At 35.8% G+C, this 19,692-nt stretch overlaps 2 protein-coding genes across 3 annotated transcripts; one reads left to right on the forward strand and one right to left on the reverse strand.

Moving 5' to 3' along the window:
- Positions 1 to 8,128: 8,128 nt before the first annotated feature.
- Positions 8,129 to 8,491, reverse strand: LOC145121294 (uncharacterized). Its single transcript, XM_079057066.1, has one exon. The coding sequence runs from the start codon at positions 8,489 to 8,491 to the stop codon at positions 8,129 to 8,131; it is 363 nt and encodes a 120-aa protein (XP_078913192.1).
- Positions 8,492 to 10,161: 1,670 nt separating this feature from the next.
- On the forward strand, positions 10,162 to 11,572 carry LOC145122824 (ribosome maturation factor). Of its 2 annotated transcripts, XM_079058394.1 has the most exons (4): positions 10,162 to 10,571; positions 10,672 to 10,725; positions 10,850 to 11,015; positions 11,229 to 11,572. In XM_079058394.1, the coding sequence occupies exons 1-3, from the start codon at positions 10,256 to 10,258 to the stop codon at positions 10,966 to 10,968; spliced, it is 489 nt and encodes a 162-aa protein (XP_078914520.1). In that variant the 5' UTR covers positions 10,162 to 10,255; the 3' UTR covers positions 10,969 to 11,015; positions 11,229 to 11,572. The 2 variants fall into 2 exon arrangements, with proteins under 2 accessions (XP_078914520.1, XP_078914519.1); XM_079058393.1 differs by lacking the exon at positions 11,229 to 11,572 and having other exon boundaries at positions 10,850 to 11,214.
- Positions 11,573 to 19,692: the final 8,120 nt, after the last annotated feature.

Here is a 19,692-nt window from a genome sequence, read left to right on the forward strand (position 1 = left end):
GAGTTCATACCCCTACGCTTTTTCCGAGTTTTTCATGTTTTCAGGGGGGGAATACAAGCAAAAGTACAAGGAAACTTGTGCTCAAAATATATTATTTTGTTTAAGATAATTATATGTTCAGTATGCTTTTAACACAAAAAACAGTTTTACCAAACGATTAAGAAATCAACTCGTAGAAACAGTTTTCAAAACTAAAGCAATGAACTTGTGAATCTTGTCATAAAATGTGATATTTTATAAAGGATTCATACAAATCATAAACAGGATTTTCGGTATTATTACATGCAAATTGTTAGTCTAAAGTTGGAGACACGTCCTTGGTAACACTCCCACTGAATTCGAGAGTGTAGGACTAACACTTGTAACCAGAATCTCTTGTAGGGAGAGCGTGACTGTTGTGTATAGATCTATACGGGACTGACTATCTCGCACCTCGCTGCTAGCTACAGTAGGATCGTCAGGTCTACGGGTGACAAGGTCATAAAAAGATACCGGCCCCGTTACATGCCATATCAAGTCTAAGTACGGTTATGACACTCGCAACCTAGATAACAAAATTTATTTTTGTAATAATGAAACAAGCGAACTAACCTCAAAGTAATAACCAATTTGATTACTAGAGGGTATTGATAATACCATTAGGATTTATTTTACCACTTATTTATTAGTTTTATTTATGTAATAAGACTAAAACACTTCATAGGGAACAAACAGGGTTTTTCAAGAAAACTACGTCTAACGATACAAGTATGGTAGATACTTGTACACCTCAGACAAGAACATATAACCAACTATCAACTTTTAGGGAAAATATAGGATTTTCCTAGGAGAACACAACCTTTCATAAACGAACTATTTAACATACAACGAATGGATAATCAAACATCTTTCATAAGAAAATATAGGATTTTCTTAGGAAACAGTTTTCAAAGAAACATTTCTTTCACCAGAACTAAACGCTTATGAACTCACCAGCTTTATACTGATATTTTAAAACTGCTTGTATTCTCAGGGCAACAATAGACAGATACTCTTGCCAACTTTTGGAGAAGACGGAGCATTTTGGGAGTCACGTCTTTACTTTTGTTATATACTGTTATGTACAAACTATGTTTTTTCAAACGGATGTAAATAATCATATTGCAATGTAATGGTTGTGTTTGCTTTGCTTACTATGATACAACTGTTGTGATACTACACATGACGTCACCCGCCCTCGGACGTTTTCCGCCGTCCGTTCCGACGGTTCGGGGGTGTGACAACAATCCTCGACTGTCATAATCAAAGGAAGCTACTCGGCCCACAATCCTCTCACACTTCTGACGCTCCTCCTTCAGGCCCTCAGCCCGCGCCTCCCTAATCTGCTCCAGTAGTGGGGTAATCACTGTCATCCTCAGACATATATCTCTGATCGGGGCCGCTACCGCCTTGCGGCTCAGTGCGTCGGCCACTACGTTGGCCTTGCCCGGATAGTAAAGGATCTCACAGTCATAATCCTTTACCACGTCTAACCACCGACGTTGCCTCATGTTCAGATTCGGCTTATCCATGAGGTACCTCGAACTCTTGTGATCCGTGTAGATGGTACAACGGACCCCATAGAGGTAATGTCGCCAAATCTTGAGGGCGAACACCACTGCCCCCAGCTCTAAATCGTGTGTCAGATAGTTAGCCTCGTGAGGCTTCAATTGTCTCGAGGCATAAGCTATCACATGCCCTCGCTGCATCAACACTGCTCCCAAACCTTTGATCGAAGCGTCACAGTAGACTACAAGGTCATCCACTCCCTCTGGTAGGGTAAGAATCGGTGCCTCGCACAAACGCCGTCTGAGGGTCTCAAATGCTGACTGCTGCTCCGGCCCCCAGAGAAACGCCACCGACTTCTTGGTCAGTTGGGTGAGCGGAACTGCTATCTTCGAGAAATCCTGGATAAATCTCCTATAATACCCTGCCAAACCCAGGAAGCTCCGAATCTCGGATGGAGACTTTGGGACCTCCCACTGCATCTCGGCCTCAATCTTGGACGGATCTACCAATATACCCTTCTGGTTGACAAGGTGCCCTAGGAACTGCACCTCGCGCAACCAGAACTCGCACTTGGAGAACTTTGCGAAAAGTCTCTCCCTCCCCAAGGTCTCAAGCACCTCCCTCAAGTGCTCCTCATGCTGCTCCTGAGTCTTGGAATACACCAAGATATCATCAATGAACACTATCACAGACCGATCCAGCATCGGCCTGCACACGCGGTTCATGAGGTCCATGAACGCGGCTAGAGCGTTGGTGAGCCCAAACGGCATCACCACGAACTCATAATGACCATAGTGGGTCCTAAAAGCGGTCTTCTGCACATCCTCATCCCTGACCCGCATCTGGTGATATCCGGATCGTAAATCAATCTTGGAAAACCAACATGCTCCCTGAAGCTGGTCAAACAGATCATCTATCCTCGGAAGTGGGTAACGGTTCTTCACCGTTACCTTATTCAGCTCCCGGTAATCTATACACATACGGTGCGACTCGTCCTTCTTCCTCACGAACAGGATCGGGGCTCCCCATGGTGAACTGCTCGACCTGATAAATCCTTTGTCTAGCAGCTCCTGCAGCTGCATAGACAACTCCTGCATCTCGGGAGGAGCCAGCCGATACGGTGCCTTGGCTATCGGAGCCGGACCAGGAACCAGATCAATCCTAAACTCAACCTGTCTCTCCGGGGGTATCCCAGGTAAATCCTCTGGGAATACGTCCGGGTACTCTCGCACTACTGGTACATCATCAACTGTCGCCTTACCCTTTTCCCGGGTATCCATAACATAGGCGACGTATCCTATGCATCCCTGCTGGAAATAACGCCTCGCTCTCGCTGCTGAGCAAAGAATCGGTCCGCGCTGTGGCCTCTCGCCCTAAATCACTAACTCTCCCCCACTAGGAGTGCGAACCCTTACTAACTGTAGCTCACAATCAATCACTGCCCCATTGGGGCTCAACCAATCTATACCCACTATAACCTTATTCCCTTGCCGGGGAATAGGAACCAAATCCACTGAGAACTGCTCATCAAATAACCGCATCGAACACCCCCTATGTACTCTCGCGACCCTGACGGTCCTGTCATCAGCTATCTCAACCTCAAGTGGGCAATCCAGCTCCCCTGGAGCTCTGCTAAACCGGTTGCTAAGAGCAAGCGAGACAAATGATCGGGTAGCCCCCGAGTCAAACAATATTGTAGCTGAAATGCCATTCACTAAGAACGACCCTATACACAAACACATAAACATAAGAAACAATCAATACTAAAACAGAGATAAGAGGAAAATTCATACCTGTCACCACGTCAGGAGTCGCTTGTGCCTCCTCTGCTGTCATCTGGAACGCTCTACTCTTCGCCACTGGCGCCTCAGCCCGACCCTGACGGCCGTCTGTAATCCTCAATGTAGCAGGGGCAGGTGCCGCCACCTTCCCTGCTGCTGCTAAGCTAGGACACTGAGACCTCTTATGGCCCTTCTGATTGCACTAAAAGCAAATCATATCAGATGCTAAGGTGGGAGTCATAGTAGTAGTAGCTGTACAATCCTTGCTCATGTGCCCAGTCCGACCGCACTTGTAGCAGCCGGAACTCCCTGTCTTGCACACTCCATCGTGCAACCTCCCACACTTGCCACACCGACTGTGGCTCTGATGTCCCCTAGATATGTGATCCGATACCTTGGGCTTTTTGCCCGAACTGCCTGTGCTAGATACCACCTCTGGCTTCCTCTTCCTCTCCATCTCTAAATCAATCTCCCTCTCACGAGCCCTCGCAATCATGTCGTCCAGCGTTTTACAGCTGGACCGGCTCACAAACTGTTTGATATCACTGCTCAACATCTCATGGTATCGGGCCTTCTTCATTTCCTCATATGCCGCGTACTGAGGAACGAGAAGAGCCCTCTCCCTGAACTTGGCGGTAATCTCCGCCACTGTCTCCGTCGTCTGCTGGAGATCCTGAAACTCCCTGGCAAGCTGTTGCACCTCAATAACAGGTGCGAACTCGGCTCTGAACCTGGTCGTAAAATCCGTCCAGGTCATAGTATCAAGGGCTGCATCATCCCCAATGACATGTCCGACCTCCTCCCACCAATCACGTGCCCTGCCCTTCAGAAGACAGGATGCAAGTCGGACCTTGTCCCCCTCGGGACATCTGCTAGTGCGGAAAGCGTTGGCAACATCAGCCAACCATTTGGTACTCGCAATGGGGTCTCGGGCCCCCTGGTAATCTGGAGCTCCACAAGCCCAGAACTCCCTGAATGTCAAAGTACGTGACCCCATCATAGTCACCATCTCAGTGCGGAACACACTCAACCTCTCATCCAACAACTCCAGAATACCTTCCTTGACCGATCCAAAGATCACAGGAGTCTGCTCAAGTATGCTACGCATGACCTCTGAAGAGATGAACTCTCTGGTCTGCTCATCCAAATGCTCGGCTCCCGAGCCTGAACATGATCCCTCTCCGGCACCTGAACTGCCGACTGCTGGTCTAAGGCGTAAAACCACCATTCTGAAACACATAATGACAATCATCAGAAACACTGATATAACTAGAGGAATCACATCTACCACAAGTTTCCTGATCTTGTCTCAACCTTCCTCGATTCGGGTACGGATCCTCTGCTTTCAGTAGTACGAGCCCATACTACCTTCCACATCTATCCATACTTTCCTCAAGAACTGCCTTGACTCCACCAAGTCCCTTCTACTGCTACTGATCTCTGCTATGATCTTCCTAGGCTTGCCCTAGGGTAATCACCAACCCACTCTCCGCCATCAGTTGCGTAAGAAGTCCCCGCTTTCTTCCTCTAACTAGCTCGCAAATACTATTACATATCACTCAGACTAGATAATTCTTCGAATGAGAGGTCCTACCCTACAACGGTTGGACTCAAACAAGAGCTGCGAAGTACGGCTAGACCTAACCTTCTGGAATTATTTAGTCCTTGCAATATGTAACTTAACATATTTGTTTACTAGTCAGTGAAAAACAGCTAGAACTCCTAGAAGCACAAAGCAAGCAGCATTCGGACATCGAGTGCACATAATCAAATATATACTACTCAGGCTATCCTCCTGACTAATCTGTACTAGCATGTAGTTCTCATAAAGCTGAAACACATATAGCAGGCACATAAGGCATCCTCCTAGATCCTTAGCCCTAATCTAGCATGATGTTCTACTAAAACTGATAATCATACATAAACTTGTATGGGTAAATTGGGAGTACTTACTTGAGCTCGGCTGATTGCATGCACCACACCCTTTTCTCTTTTTAAGTTTTTTTTTTCAAAAATTCTTTTCGAAAATGATTTTCTTTTGAAAACCTTATACCATTTCCTTAGTTTGAGTCCAGGCACACCCGAAAGTGTGTACGAATCCCTCAAACCAAGGCTCTGATACCAACTTGAAACATCCCGAAAATACAAGCCAAAAAATTCGTTTTGAAAACATTACTAAAACCATAAGATCCAACTATTATATAAGAAAACCATAAGTCGTGTGTCTCATAGTGTCATAAAATATGTCTCATAACAAAACTGATGTCAAGATCATATCAAAATATCAGAGTCTAACTCGCAGGCTAAAAAAACTGTGGTGTGTGCCACGCCATCATCCCGAGCCCTTCCCCTTGCTAGCTGAAGTACCTGAAATCAAAACTGAAACTGTAAGAACGAAGCTTAGTGAGCTCCCCCAAATTACCACATACCATACAATATCATATAAAGCACATACTGGGTCTTGCCCACTGCATCGGACCGAAGTCCGGAACTAACTAGGGCCTTGCCCTCTGCATCGGACCGAAGTCCGGAACTGACTGAACATAACATATCATAATCATAACACATAATAATAACTCATATACTGCATACTGCATCGGACCGCAGTCTGGAGCACATAACACATAGACATGCCTGAGTCACAAATACATCAAGCATACTTAACTACTTCTCGGGACCACCCCGGTATCGGACCACAGTCCGGATCTACTACTATATAAATGGGCCGGCATTGTGGCCGTAGACCCGTTCCTACTGGAAGGAAACTCACCTCGTGAAGCTGACTGCTGAAAAACTGAACGGGAAACGTCTGACAGCTGCTCCGGCAACTCCCCGACTACAATTCCCACAAAGGCACTTAGTCAGAACTGATAACTAATCTTAGAGTAAAGCGACTATTTTACTACTGGTCAAAGTCAACTTCCAGTTGACCTGACTCGCCAAGTTGGGCCGCCAACTCGCCGAATCGACGAGTTCTCCTTCTTTAATAACATCGAGTCAATTTTCATCCGACTCGCCGAGTTATATGAACAACTCGTCGAGTCTACCTCTATCATATGAACATGTCCAGTCTATGACTCGTCGAGTTGTATGAACAACTCTTCGAGTCTGTTCTTGTGGGTAAGAAGATTGCCTTGGACTCGCCGAGTGTGTTCCTACACTCGTCGAGTCCCATGGCTTCCAGGTTATGGCTATGTCTTAATACGTTGAGTCCCTCCTCTGAACTTGACTAAGTCCCTGCTTTCACTCAACTGGGCTCCTTTGAACCACAACAGATTGGGGACTTCAAGCCCCAGACTCGCCGAGTTCCAAGAACAACTCGGCGAGTCGCCTAATGTCCAAGTCTATAACTCGATTTCTGATGTACAACTCTCATCCAAACGATAGATCTGGGCTTCTAAGGTCGTTCTAACACGTAAAGTTATGAAATTTACGTGGATGCATGCATCAATGGAGCTTAAAAGGCCGAAAATGGAGGTTTTAGCATGCATGGGGTTCTCATGGCCCTAAGGATGACACCTTTATGCCATGAGGACCCTTCAAGGTCCTAGATCTAAAGGTGAAACAACTTGGGACGTCCAAATCTCAAGAGTCAAGCTTCTTAACCCAAATTAACCATAAGAAGATCTAGGAAATCACAAGTCAAGAGGGAAGTTTTATTACCAGAAAGTGAGGGGAAAGTGATGCTGATTCTGGATCTGAACTCTTTTCTTGAAGTCTTCCCTCTTCCTCTTCTTCACCCAACTTCAACACAAAAGATATCACAAGAAATGACACCCAAATACTCACAATACTCAAAGGTGGCGATTTAGGGTTTTCTGGGTATGGAAGGAGTGACAAGGGAGGCTAAAGGGGCTTTATGTTCCTTAAATATGGAAACAAACCCTTGAAATTAGGGTTCTCATCAGACAGCGCCTACTCGCCGAGTCGGTCTTCCGACTCGTCGAGTAGGTTACTTATTTCCCCGATCCGGATTCGATCTGACTCGATGTTTCGGGCCATCAACTCGTCGAGTCCAAGAGTGAAATTATAAGATTGACTTAAGTTAAAAGCATACCTGGAATCCGGGTGTTACATCTGATGTTCAAACTATTTTGAAAACAAACTGTAATCACTTAAGGGTTTTTAAATGCAGTAAAAAGTTTTAAATTGGCTTGATTTTTATGGGTGTTACAAAAATAACATAGCATTTAAATTATACATAACATCCAAATTGAAAAAAAAAACATTACAATAAAAATATATTTTATTTTTCCTAAACAATGTTATTCATTATCGTTACCGTGGAAGATATAATCCGTCAAGTCTTCTCGAAGTTGTCTATGTTTATTTGCGTCCTAAATGCCAACGACTCTATGCAAATACTCGGCTGTTCCTTGTAGAAATTGACCGTGTATGAGCTGCGTTGGGATATAGTGTGCAATATTTCGTCCATTATCTTCTACTACCATGTTATGCATTATGATACATGCATACATGATATATCGTAGAATTTCTAAGTCCAATGGTCGTGCCGCATGTTCAACTATGTGTCACTTCACCTTTAGCACTCCAAAAGCACGTTCCACATCCTTACGTGCTCTTTCTTGTCTTCTCTTGAAAATTTTGCCTCTTTCTTCAACCGGGTGTCAGAATGCCTTCACGAATGTGGAATACTGAGGATATATTCCATTTGTAAGGTAATACTCATATTTGTATTCGTTTCCATTCACTGTGAAAGGAGCATTCAGAGCCTTTCCATTCAAAAGATCGTCGAATATTGACGACTGATCAAGAACGTTGACGTCGTTGTTGGAGCCCGCAACCCCAAAAAATACATGTCAAATCCATAAATCTTGAGAAGCAACAACCTCTAAAACAAACGAAGGCGATTCGTGATGACCACTTGCGTATTGCCCTTTCCATGCTACTGGACAATTTTTCCATTTCCAGTGTGTGCAATCAATGCTTCCAATCATTCCGGGAAACCCATGGCGTTCTTCATGCGCCGCATACAATTCTTCCAAATCATGCAACGAAGGTTTCTGCAAATATACGTCTCCAAATGTTTCAACAACACCTCTTGACAATGTATACAAACTCTCTATTGCGGTTCTTTCGGACATTCTCATATAGTCATCTATTATGTCGGGTGACTCCCCCATAGCCATCAAACGAATGGCTGCAACACATTTCTGCAACATTATAAACACTCATCTACCTCTAGCATCATATCTCAATTGAAAAAATTCATACCTAAAACATAAATTAACTACAGTTTAAAAATATAGTACATTTGTATTAAAGTTAAAGAAATATGTAGTGCATTTGTATTTATTTTGTATAAAAGTATAATAAATATGTATTAAGATTAAAGAAACGATACCAACTTTCCAAGGCATTGGCGATATATAGGAACACATTCCTACCCAAACGGAATCTCATTATGAAGTCCTTCGACCCGTATACACAATTATCCGCAAAGTAATCGCGATATAGATGTTCGTGTCATTCCTTACGATTTCTGTTTAACATCGCTCGTCTTGTTAGTAGCAGGGCTGAGTCTGGTTGTAGCAGCTCGTTAGTGTAATAATGATACATCATCTTGAAGAATATATCATCATCGGAATCATCGGACGAGTCGAAAGGATCCATAATTTTTTTGAAGATAGAAAGAGAGAAATTGTGAAAATATTTATAAAATGGTAGGTATTTATAGGATAAATGATTTTTTTTAATAGTTAATTTTTTTTAAATCACATGTTGACAACGGTCGGTCGACAATTAATAATTAAAATTCAACTCATTTCTTCTAGTTGTGAGAGCTATAACGAGAAGGGGGGAGGGGGTGTTCCCCGTTACAACGCTGTTGTGGCCTTGTCATGTCGGCCATAACGAGCAACTTTATGCCATACGGTCTCGTCTTAATGATTATGCTTTGTTTGCCTAGTCATTAAAGTTCATTCGATTTTTCATTTTTGAGTTTCATAATTTTTGTTCAGAAAAAAAAAAGGATTTCGAGAATAAAATATAGATTGAAAACGAAGCGTGTAAAATGTACAATTAGCTTTATCATGTGATCCACAATATGACATTTAAAAAAGCTTTGATTGAGTAGAAGATTAGACTTGATTAATAACTATATTAAAACTATTTTGGACTTGCATTTGCAATTATTGGACTAAACCTACAAAGTAATCAATACCTAGGGACGAATTCGTAATTTGCTCTTGTACTTTGTATAATCTTTCTTCAAATTTATTTATCACTTAATGATCTTTATATTCATTATTTTTATATCTATTTATTTATTCTCACATTATGTAAAGTAAGATATGTATAATAAAAAAAGAGTAAAAATCAAATATAGTTATTATACTTATTTTAACCTTCAAACCACATCATATTTATACAAATTTTAAAGAAGTATATATGGTCATCATCATAACTCAACAAGTAATACAATAGTTTTCAATTCAGATCACAGAAAATAAGCAATATTTTAAGACTTATCAAGATTTGAATCTTGAAACAATTGTATAAGAGATTTCTCACATCAACCACTAAACTTCTATCATTGGAACAATAATTATACATGCTCAAATTTTCCAAGCAACTTGTGACCATGGAGATTCGTTCAACTTCAATGATTTCATAAAAACCAAACAAATATGTTGATTACATGGGTTATGCACCGTTTAATATGATCCGTTCATGACTAAAAAGTATTGGTTAAATAAAGCAAGCGAAAAGTAGCTTTTCAAAAGGATTAGATTCTTAAGGGTAGTTTTTGTTAATTTGTAAGCCTCAAGGGGTCTTGAGAAAAAGGTGAATGCCAATAGACCCTACCATAATAATCTTAATTTCGTTGGGCACAACGGGCACAAAAAGGAAGAAAAAAAAGCAAAGCGCTTTAAAATACTCTCTCTCTCTCTCTCTCTCTCTCTCTCTCTCTCTCTCAAGTAAACATGCACCGTCAGTCACTAGGATCACCTGCTTCAAAGCTTCTCACCCATGGAGTCATCTTCGCCGGCGCCGGAGTTATCAAGGACGACATTAGCAACAGTTTCATTACAGAAGACTTTCAGAATCACCGGAAGGACAAATCAGCATCGTCTTCCTCCGGCGCCTCCGACGTCGACGAAGAACACAAGTCACAGAAGCCTTATCAACAGAAATCAATCTTAATATCTTCTTCTACGAGACTAGTTCACCTGATTCCACTCCTCACGTTCTTATGCTTCCTAGTCCTCTACCTATCCTCCCACGATCCTTCCCGAAAAGGTAATTTTACATTGTAAATCGATTGACGACATTATTGCTAATTGCAAGTGTATTCTAATTTTTGGCGATTTCTCTGTATACCGTTAACTTTACACTTCAGATTTAACTCCGTTTAGTGGATTCACAACGCTTTCATCTAAGAACGCCGACATAGGTACACTATCAAATTACACCGCAAATGTTGTTTGATTTACAATTACTTATAGACTTTAATCAGAAACATCTCCTCTCGAAGTTTGATTCAGTGAATTATATTTTTTTCCCGTAAAATTTGGCAGATTCAATTGACATCGGATTTCTGGAGATCCAGAAGAAGGATGTATTGGCGATCCGAAGCATGAGGAACTTGCAACAACAAGGAGGAGGACATCGTCTCCATCGGAAATTCGGACATTAAACCCAAAACCTATACTTCTCCGCCGCTTCCTCTTCAGAGCTTCGCACGTGTGTAAAAGCTGAAAACCTTTGGTTATAAATTTATAATAGTATAGTACATTATATTATAATTATAATTTATACATGCCGTTTCGACGTCGTTTTGTGCATGTGACTTTGGCATTTTCTGTAACCACAAATTCATCGATCCATTTTTTATTGAGAATAAAACTGGGCGTACACTACACGGTGTGTGAATTGTGACGAATGCAATGTGTGCAGCAAGCTAAAATGCGCATGTCTGAATGGTTTCAGACCATGGGTCATAAAGGAGGGTGACACGATGGCGCAATGTAGCGACTCAGCGCAAGTTATCGTAGAAAAGATGCGATTATACCTCGAAAAAGAGAAAGTAAGTTAAATGGAGTACAGCTGGAAAATGCACGTATACGACCGTTGCTGTACATTGGGGTTCGCGGTTGGTGTTGTTGACAGCTAGCGGTCGAGGGCATTTTGGTAATTTTGATGAATGATCATAACTGACGCAGATGCAATTTCATCAGGTGGACCCGCACCTCATATTTTACTATTTTTTCTTATTTTATTCAAGAAAGAATGATTCAACATGTTAATCCATTCAATGTTATTAAAAACTTGCTATCAATTAAAATCAATATTAAAAATTAATAATAAGAAGAATAAATTAAGGAGGATATATCACATACTAATTTAATAAACAGAAATTGTTGGAGTATAATGATTGGTAGGTTTGTAGAAGATAAGATGCTTGAAAGAATCCAAAAGGATATCAATGATTTTGATACCCACCGATAATTAAGTATATATTTTTTAAAAACTTTAAATATATATATATATATATATATATATATATATATATATATATATATATATATATATATATTTTAAATGGGGAATATTAATTGCATTCTTTTCCTTTTATGTTTACCCCTCTTTTAATTTCGTAACATATTTTAGAATATACGGTTTACTACAAATAGAAGAATAGTAATATTATTTAATGCATTCAATCTATTTCGATGTTATATCAATTAAATTGTATGTATCAACTAAACATTATTACATTGTTTCTTTTTACGAAAATTTAGTGGAGTAAATTTTGATAGAGCATAGTTATTGGAAAGTTGGATTAAAGGTGGAAGGTTCAATATGTGGGTCCAGATATGTCATAATTTCTAAATCTTCTAATTAATAAGTAGGGCAAGTAAAACAGAAAAATTTTAATAAAAACTGAGTACGTTACAATTTTGGTCCTTGTGGTTTGTATCTTTTTGCACGTTTAGTCATTCTATAAAAATTGATTCTAATTTTCATGGTTTTAACCAATAAGACCCGCCATATCCTCCATCTTATTAACATCAACTTCAACTCCCATCAATTTGCTTTTCTACAAATTGCTTATAATCCCGAAAGCAAGATAGAAACATCTTAAAACTGTAACAATATTTCTTATATTTTCTTGGGACAACTCCAAAAAAAACATCATGTATTTCGCAAAAAAAAAGTACATGAAAAACTCCTTGTGTTCTAGCCTCATGCATTCATACCATAGGCAGAATGAATACAAAAATATATAATAGATATTTTTGGGGTAATCCTCTTTTAATTTGAAACTCACTAGCCTATGACCTGCTGATCAATACCAAAGTCATTGTTGAATTTAAACAAGATCTAATCCAAGAGCACCATATAAACATGAATCCCATATTTTTTAATATATCATTTATTGAGTGGTATAAGGATCCATATTTTTTGACATATCATTTATTGAGTGGTATAAGGGTTCTTCCTTGCCTCTATATACCACTCAATAAATTTATTAATGATCATCAAGAATTTGAAGATCTTATGAAAACAAAGTTTATTTATCGACTGGTATAAGGGTTCTTCCTTGCCCCTATATACCACTCAATAAATTTATTAATGATCATAAAGAATTTGAAGACCTTTAATGAAAACAAAGTGTTATGAGATAACAATCTCACAAATAACTCCATAAAGACTTTAATAACTCCATAAAGACGGTTGGCTAGTATTTTAGCAATTATCTTGTACTTGCACCCAATTAAGCTTATGAAAAGAAAATTTGATGCAAACATTGGTTCATATATTTCACGATTATAATTTTCATTTTTAAAAAAGATATAAGCAAAGTTTCTAAAACCATTTTCCATAAAAGAGCAAAGTAACAAATTGTTTTGACAACATCAAACCATATTATAAATGTATCAGAATCATCGTAAAAACAACGAAAGTCTAAATTATGAAATCACAGCGATGCACGTACGATACAGTCAAGCTGGTCATTCAATCTAACAACAGAAGTACCTGAAAAGCATTTAATCCATAACTGTAAACACAAAGCTTATTGAGTTTACCAAAATACCACATACTTCAATACACATACAATGTATACAAACAAAAACTCTCGGTTCTAGTGCTGATCCAGTTTAACAGACGTTGACTAACAACTCTAGTGCATCTTTACTCATTAACGACAACTAACGACTCTAGTGCATGTCTAGTTATCAACAGACGGCGACAAACAACTCTGATGTAATTCTACTCATCAACAACGACTAACGACTCTAATGCACATCTAGTCATCGACACAAGTATTCTAGGCTCTCGGCTTTAATGTCGATCCATCATCAACTCTTCAAAAAATACATATCAACATATCATATAATCAAGCAATCAACATACAAAAGACTATATCCTCTCATACAAATAATATATAAATGATATATACCGTAACACATAGTATAATGAGATAACTCGCTTGAATCGACACTATCATAGTACAACTATATCCTCTCATACAAATGATATATACTGTAACAAATAGTATAATGAGATAACTCACCTGAATCGAAAGCTGAGAAATTACATCTAAACGCGCACACACATAGGAAACAGTCTCACGAACCACCTAGATACCAATTAGAGGTAAAACCTCAATATACAACTTGAATCCTTAAAGTTTGACCAAAAGTCAAACCGGTCAAAAAGTGAACGGTTAAAGTCAATGGAAGCTCGTTGTGACTAAGACCAGGCGCGTCACACCCACTAGACCTGGAAAAACTTGACTATATATATATATATATATATATATATATATATATATATATATATATATATATATATATATATAGGGTTAGGTTCATGTGAGACAATAGTATTTTGTGAGACAAGGGGACCAAATCTTGACCACTCATCTTGAATAATCTAAGGCTAAAATAAAATCAGATTACACAATAAGGAAGCACAAGAAGACGGTGGCATTTTTGCAATTAAATGGAACTTCAGGATTAGAATAAGGGTGCGGAGGGGCAGTAAGGGGATTTTACTGTCTATTTCATTCAGGTCGTAAAAACTTTTTATATCCTCTTCAATCTTCTTCATTCTGATCTGCAAAACCCTAAGTAACCTCGATACGAACACCAAAATTCGTCTGATTCAATCTCAATCATCAACATCTTCTACTTCGTTTTGATTTAGAGTTTCAACATTGTTATTTTGATTCTAAAATCGGATCAAGTTCTCGAGCATCAACATTCCTAAATCAAATGAAATCGAAGCTTAGTTTTACAACAAATGGATCATTCTACAGAATCGAATTCATATTTTGCATCAAGAGTTAATCCAGGTGACGTATAATACTATAATTTCTTCTTGATTTTATATTTGTGGATGATTTTGAGTTAAAATATTCTAATTGTCGATTTTATAATATGTATGTGATTATGAGTTGATGTATTCATCTATGAGATTTCTTCTCATTCTGATTCTACTTTGCACTGATCTTCCAAAACCCCCAATAAAACCCTAAAAATCGATTTTGATTCACTGTCATTTTGATTTTAAATGTTTTTATTCATATTCTGATCTTGAATCATGTTTCTGTCAATCCTTCAACTGCTACTTCTTCTCATGATTCTTAGTTGAGGAAGGATTCTTCTCATCAGGTAATAAAAGATTCCATTGACTCATTTTTGGCTGTTAACAATTTCAATGTTAATAAATCTACAATCCAAGCTATGTTATTATGCATAAATGAAGTTATTCACAAAATCTGTAGAGATATTCTTGGAATTTGAATTATAATTTGATTCAAGATCTTAGTTTGTTTGGTTTATCTTATTAGTTTCATACTTCTAGTGTCAGTTAGGTGTTTGGTAAATTTAGTGATCGCCCGCTAGGTGTTCGACATAATGCACTCTGTATTGATTTCATATTTTATGCAGTAAAATTGTTATTGAAAATGATAGAATGTTATGCAAACATAACTTGCTTCCTAAATTGATTTTATATGTTATTTTGTTTGAGTAATTGGATTATCTAGTAAATATCTAGTGAAATGTTGTTTGATAATTTGATATTCTAAGTATTCTAGTTTGATAAGTAATATGATACTTCTTAATTTGACTCAGATGTTACTTTGTTTGATAAGTTAGATGATCCAGTAAAAACATTAGTAAAATAGTCTTTGGTAACTTAATATTCTAGGTATTATGATTTGTAAAGTTAGGTGTTACTTCATAAATTTGATTTAAGATTTTATTTTATTGATTAACCAAATGTTACTGCTTACTTTGATAAGTCAAAACTAAAATACATTTTGAGAATTTGTTATTCTATCCTGACATAATTGAATTCATCTCTTTATGTTTTAGTTTGATAATATTATATTCAGATTTAGATTCTACATAATGTAGATTCTAAATCATCTCTTGTAATAGGCTTTAGGAACTTGTTAAACAATTTATTCTAATTTAGGAATTACTTTTCTGAAATTTATATTGTAGCTATGGTTAGTGTTTAATGCAGATTCACTATAGCTTGAGCTAGAAATGAACTTCTTTATTGTAGTTTCGGTTAAATACTTTTGAAATTATTTACTGTAGCTAGGATTAGTGTTTGATACACATTGAAAGCTAATGAAATTTATTTTGATGTGTTCTTAATGCGATTCTGATGTGTTCTTAATGCGACATATGTAAATTTATTCTGGAACAGTAAGTGGAAATGTGAAATATTGACTTGGGTAAAGAAGGTTTTCTGCAGAATAAGAAGCATACAAAATAGTTATGCTTTGACCAATCAGATTCCAATTCCATAAGAAAGTAACTGACGAAGCAAAGGAATAGGGAAAGGTTGATAAGGATGGTCATTAAAAATGATGAGGGAATGGATCGATGCAAGAAACATACTGGAAGGACGTGAATAATTTTTTTTGGAATATTTGAAAGTCTTTGATTATGAATGACATGGTAGTGTTTTGTTCGTTTGAATATTGGTTATCTTTTTTTAGTTTTGAACAATAGCTATGGTTGTTTCAATGGCCAGTGAATGTTTCACAGAATAATAGTCATGGTTAAAAAATAGTTATGCTTTGACCAATCTGAAATATCATACTTTTTATGATCAAATGTTCATTTTTTGTTATAGTTCATGTACAATATTCTAATAGAGTAATGTTATAGGTTTTCTGTACATTTATAATATTCTATTAGAATAATGTTAAATGTTGATTTTATAGATTTATATGTAACGACCTTTTTACAATAATATTTTAGAATTTATAGATATATGTAATGTTAATAAAACTTACTTACTGTGTATATGAGGAATATTCTAATAGAATAATTTTATAGGTTGTATGTTCATGTATAATAATTTTATTTGAATAATGTTATATGTTTTAGAATATTAGAATATTAGAATATTACATATATTATATTTTTATGAACATTGACATATTAGAATATTTCACTAGAGAAAAGTGGTATCATGGTCTTACGGTCTCAAAAAAAATTGACATTTCGAACATTCTATTAGAATAGTGTTAAATTTTGTTGGTTTTTATAGATTTATATGTAATGACCTTTTTACAAAAAAAAATGATATTATAATTTATAGATATATGTAATGTTAATAATACTTATTTACTATGTATATGTAGAATATTCTGATAGAATAATTTTATAGGTTGTATGTTCATGTATAATAATTCTTTTGGAATAATGTTCATGTATAATAATTCTTTTGGAGTTTGGAAAATGTGATCAAGCAAAACATCTTAACTTGGAGCAAAAATGGAAGAAATGGAATGACGACTGTTGAATTGATAAAATATTTAGAAGTGTTTAATGGTTAATAAATATAGATTATCATTTTTTTTGAATTGCAGCTATGTTTTCTATATTTTGAACAACATGAACAGTTGAATCTTTGGTAAACAGTAGTTATGGTTTGAAGGTTTAAAGATTGGTGAATGTTTAATAAAATGATATTATGGTTCAAGAACATTTATGCTATAAGTAATAATACATGAAATTTGTAGTTAATGTCGTATAATGTTAGTCATATCTTTCACATACTAGATAAGCTTAAAATTAAAGTTTGTATGTACAATACTATAGTAAAATAATATTCTATGTTTGTCATTATAAAAAGGAGATGTATGTTATTCTAATAGAATAATGTTATGTGTTATTTGCTATCAAAAATTATAGGCTAACTGCAAACATGTATAAAATTAGAATATTCTAAAAGAATAAAATATGTTGTATGTACATATAGAATATTTTTACAAAATAATGTTATAGTTTGATCGGTAACTTGTATAGAACTATAATATTACAATTAGAATATTCTAATGTGTAAAAATTGATTTGTTTTAAGTTGATTACTATGAATATTATGTTAGGGTAATATTATATGTTTCATGTTATAATACATAGATGTATAATATTCTAGTATTCTAATATTATATGTTGTTTGTTCTTATAAGTGTATAACTAGAATATTCTAATAGAATAATGTTCTATGTTTTCAATTAAATAAGTTGATATATTAAGTGAAAATAATGTGTATATGTAAAATATTCTAGTAGAATAATGTTATATGTTATCTATTTTCAAAACTTATATTTAGAATATTCTAACAAAATAATGTTGTAGGATATTATAAGTTACATGTAGAGTATTCTGATAGAATAATACCTAATTAAATTTTGGGTTTTCTAATACTTATTGATATGTTATTATTCTAGTTATTCTAAATGTTCCATATTTAATATTAGTTTGTTAAGATGTAATATTTCGAAATTGTGTGCAATATTCTGATATTAAAGTCCATTATTATAATATTTTGTAATGTGTAATATGTAATTATGCTATGTAAGGATTCTAATATTATAAATTTCTACTTGATAACTTGATATTATACACATGATTTGACGAGTCATTTGTTACTTTTTTATATTAGATGTTATTCTGTTAGAAACTACTTGCTTTAATCCTTTCACTAAAGTAATGTGTAATATTGTGATAGAACTTGACATACTGTAAGGTAATGTGAAATATTATGAAAATATGTGTCATATTATCATTTTAGACATTCTGGTTTTATTGGAAACAATTTGCTTCTAACGTTTTTGTTATATAATATGTAATATATGATTTTAGATAGTCTGTTTTTTTTAAAACAGCTTGATTTGAATATCTTTTGTGAAGTATTGTGATAGTACTTGATTAACAGTTAAGTAATGTGAAATATCTTGAAATTATTTTTCATATTCTTAAAGTATGTGTCATATTTTTAAATTACGTTCATATTCTGATATTAGAATACGTAATATTCTAAAATTAAAAATTAAAGTTACAAGGATATTGTTAGTTTAATGATTAATGTGTTGTTTATTATGTTATAATTTTCATATTATAGTTAAATTCTAAATATCTTACATTAATTTTGTTTATTCAAATGAATCGAATAAAATAACAGTATCAAAAGCCAACATAGTGGATGAAACTAAAGCAAAGAATCTCATTGATTAGATAAACACTGATAATTTGAAAACCATAAAACTCGATCATTGGGTTGTCATGTTAGATAAAGGGATGAATATGAATAATCTCAAAAGGGTCTTACAAAGTTATAGTCACATAACAATGCACCAAAAACCATAAAAATATTACATGTTTGTGACATATAAGATCTATTACATATTTATTAATCTTGACACTTGTAGTTGAAAACTTATAGCTTGAAATATTCAAGTTCCTTTCAAGTTGAGCTTCATCAGTTACAACTATCTGCAACCATAAATGAAATAATTGTTAGAATCAAGTATGGATACAATCAAAGATCTGAAAATGAAGTCTATGAGTGATTATACATCATAATAATGTATTATGTAATGCAATTGATCATACAAGACACAATGTAAACACTGACAAAAAATACTCTGAATTTAATAATCTTTCTTAGTACATCCCTTTACTGCACATTAATAAGAATAATAAACATTGCTAAAAGAGACATCCAACCTTTTGTGTTCGATGGAAAAAAAATTAAAAAAAACTATAATAATGATCATATTCTAAACACATCTGATGTATATCATGCACCTGTATTTACATATAGTAAATTTAAGAGCATATAGTCTTTTCTTTAGCACAATCCTTTTCTGCAACTTAACAAGAGCATATTCAAACCAAACTATGCTAAAAAGACATGTCCAGTATTTTTATGTTTGACAAAAAAAAACATTTTTTAACAAAACTATGGTAAATATAATAAAAGTAGTTAACATTACATTGTTTTATACCAATTGTGACTCATATGTTAAGAAGTATACTCCAATTCTTAAAGAAGACATTAGTCGTGGGAAATACATCAAACTCTTTGTTCATTCAGG

The sequence above is a fragment of the Lactuca virosa genome, chromosome 6 (genome assembly GCF_052849685.1).
Source record: "Lactuca virosa cultivar CGN04683 chromosome 6, Lactuca_virosa_CGN04683_v6, whole genome shotgun sequence".
In the NCBI taxonomy this organism is placed as follows: domain Eukaryota; kingdom Viridiplantae; phylum Streptophyta; class Magnoliopsida; order Asterales; family Asteraceae; genus Lactuca; species Lactuca virosa.

Coding starts and splice junctions, on each gene's coding strand:
- LOC145122824 (XM_079058394.1), top strand. CDS start 10,256: ATGCACCGTCAGTCACTAGGATCACCTGCTTCAAAGCTTCTCACCCAT. Junction 10,572..10,671: donor CCACGATCCTTCCCGAAAAG/GTAATTTTACAT, acceptor TTTACACTTCAG/ATTTAACTCCGTTTAGTGGA. Junction 10,726..10,849: donor ATCTAAGAACGCCGACATAG/GTACACTATCAA, acceptor AAAATTTGGCAG/ATTCAATTGACATCGGATTT.
- LOC145121294 (XM_079057066.1), bottom strand. CDS start 8,491: ATGTTGCAGAAATGTGTTGCAGCCATTCGTTTGATGGCTATGGGGGAG.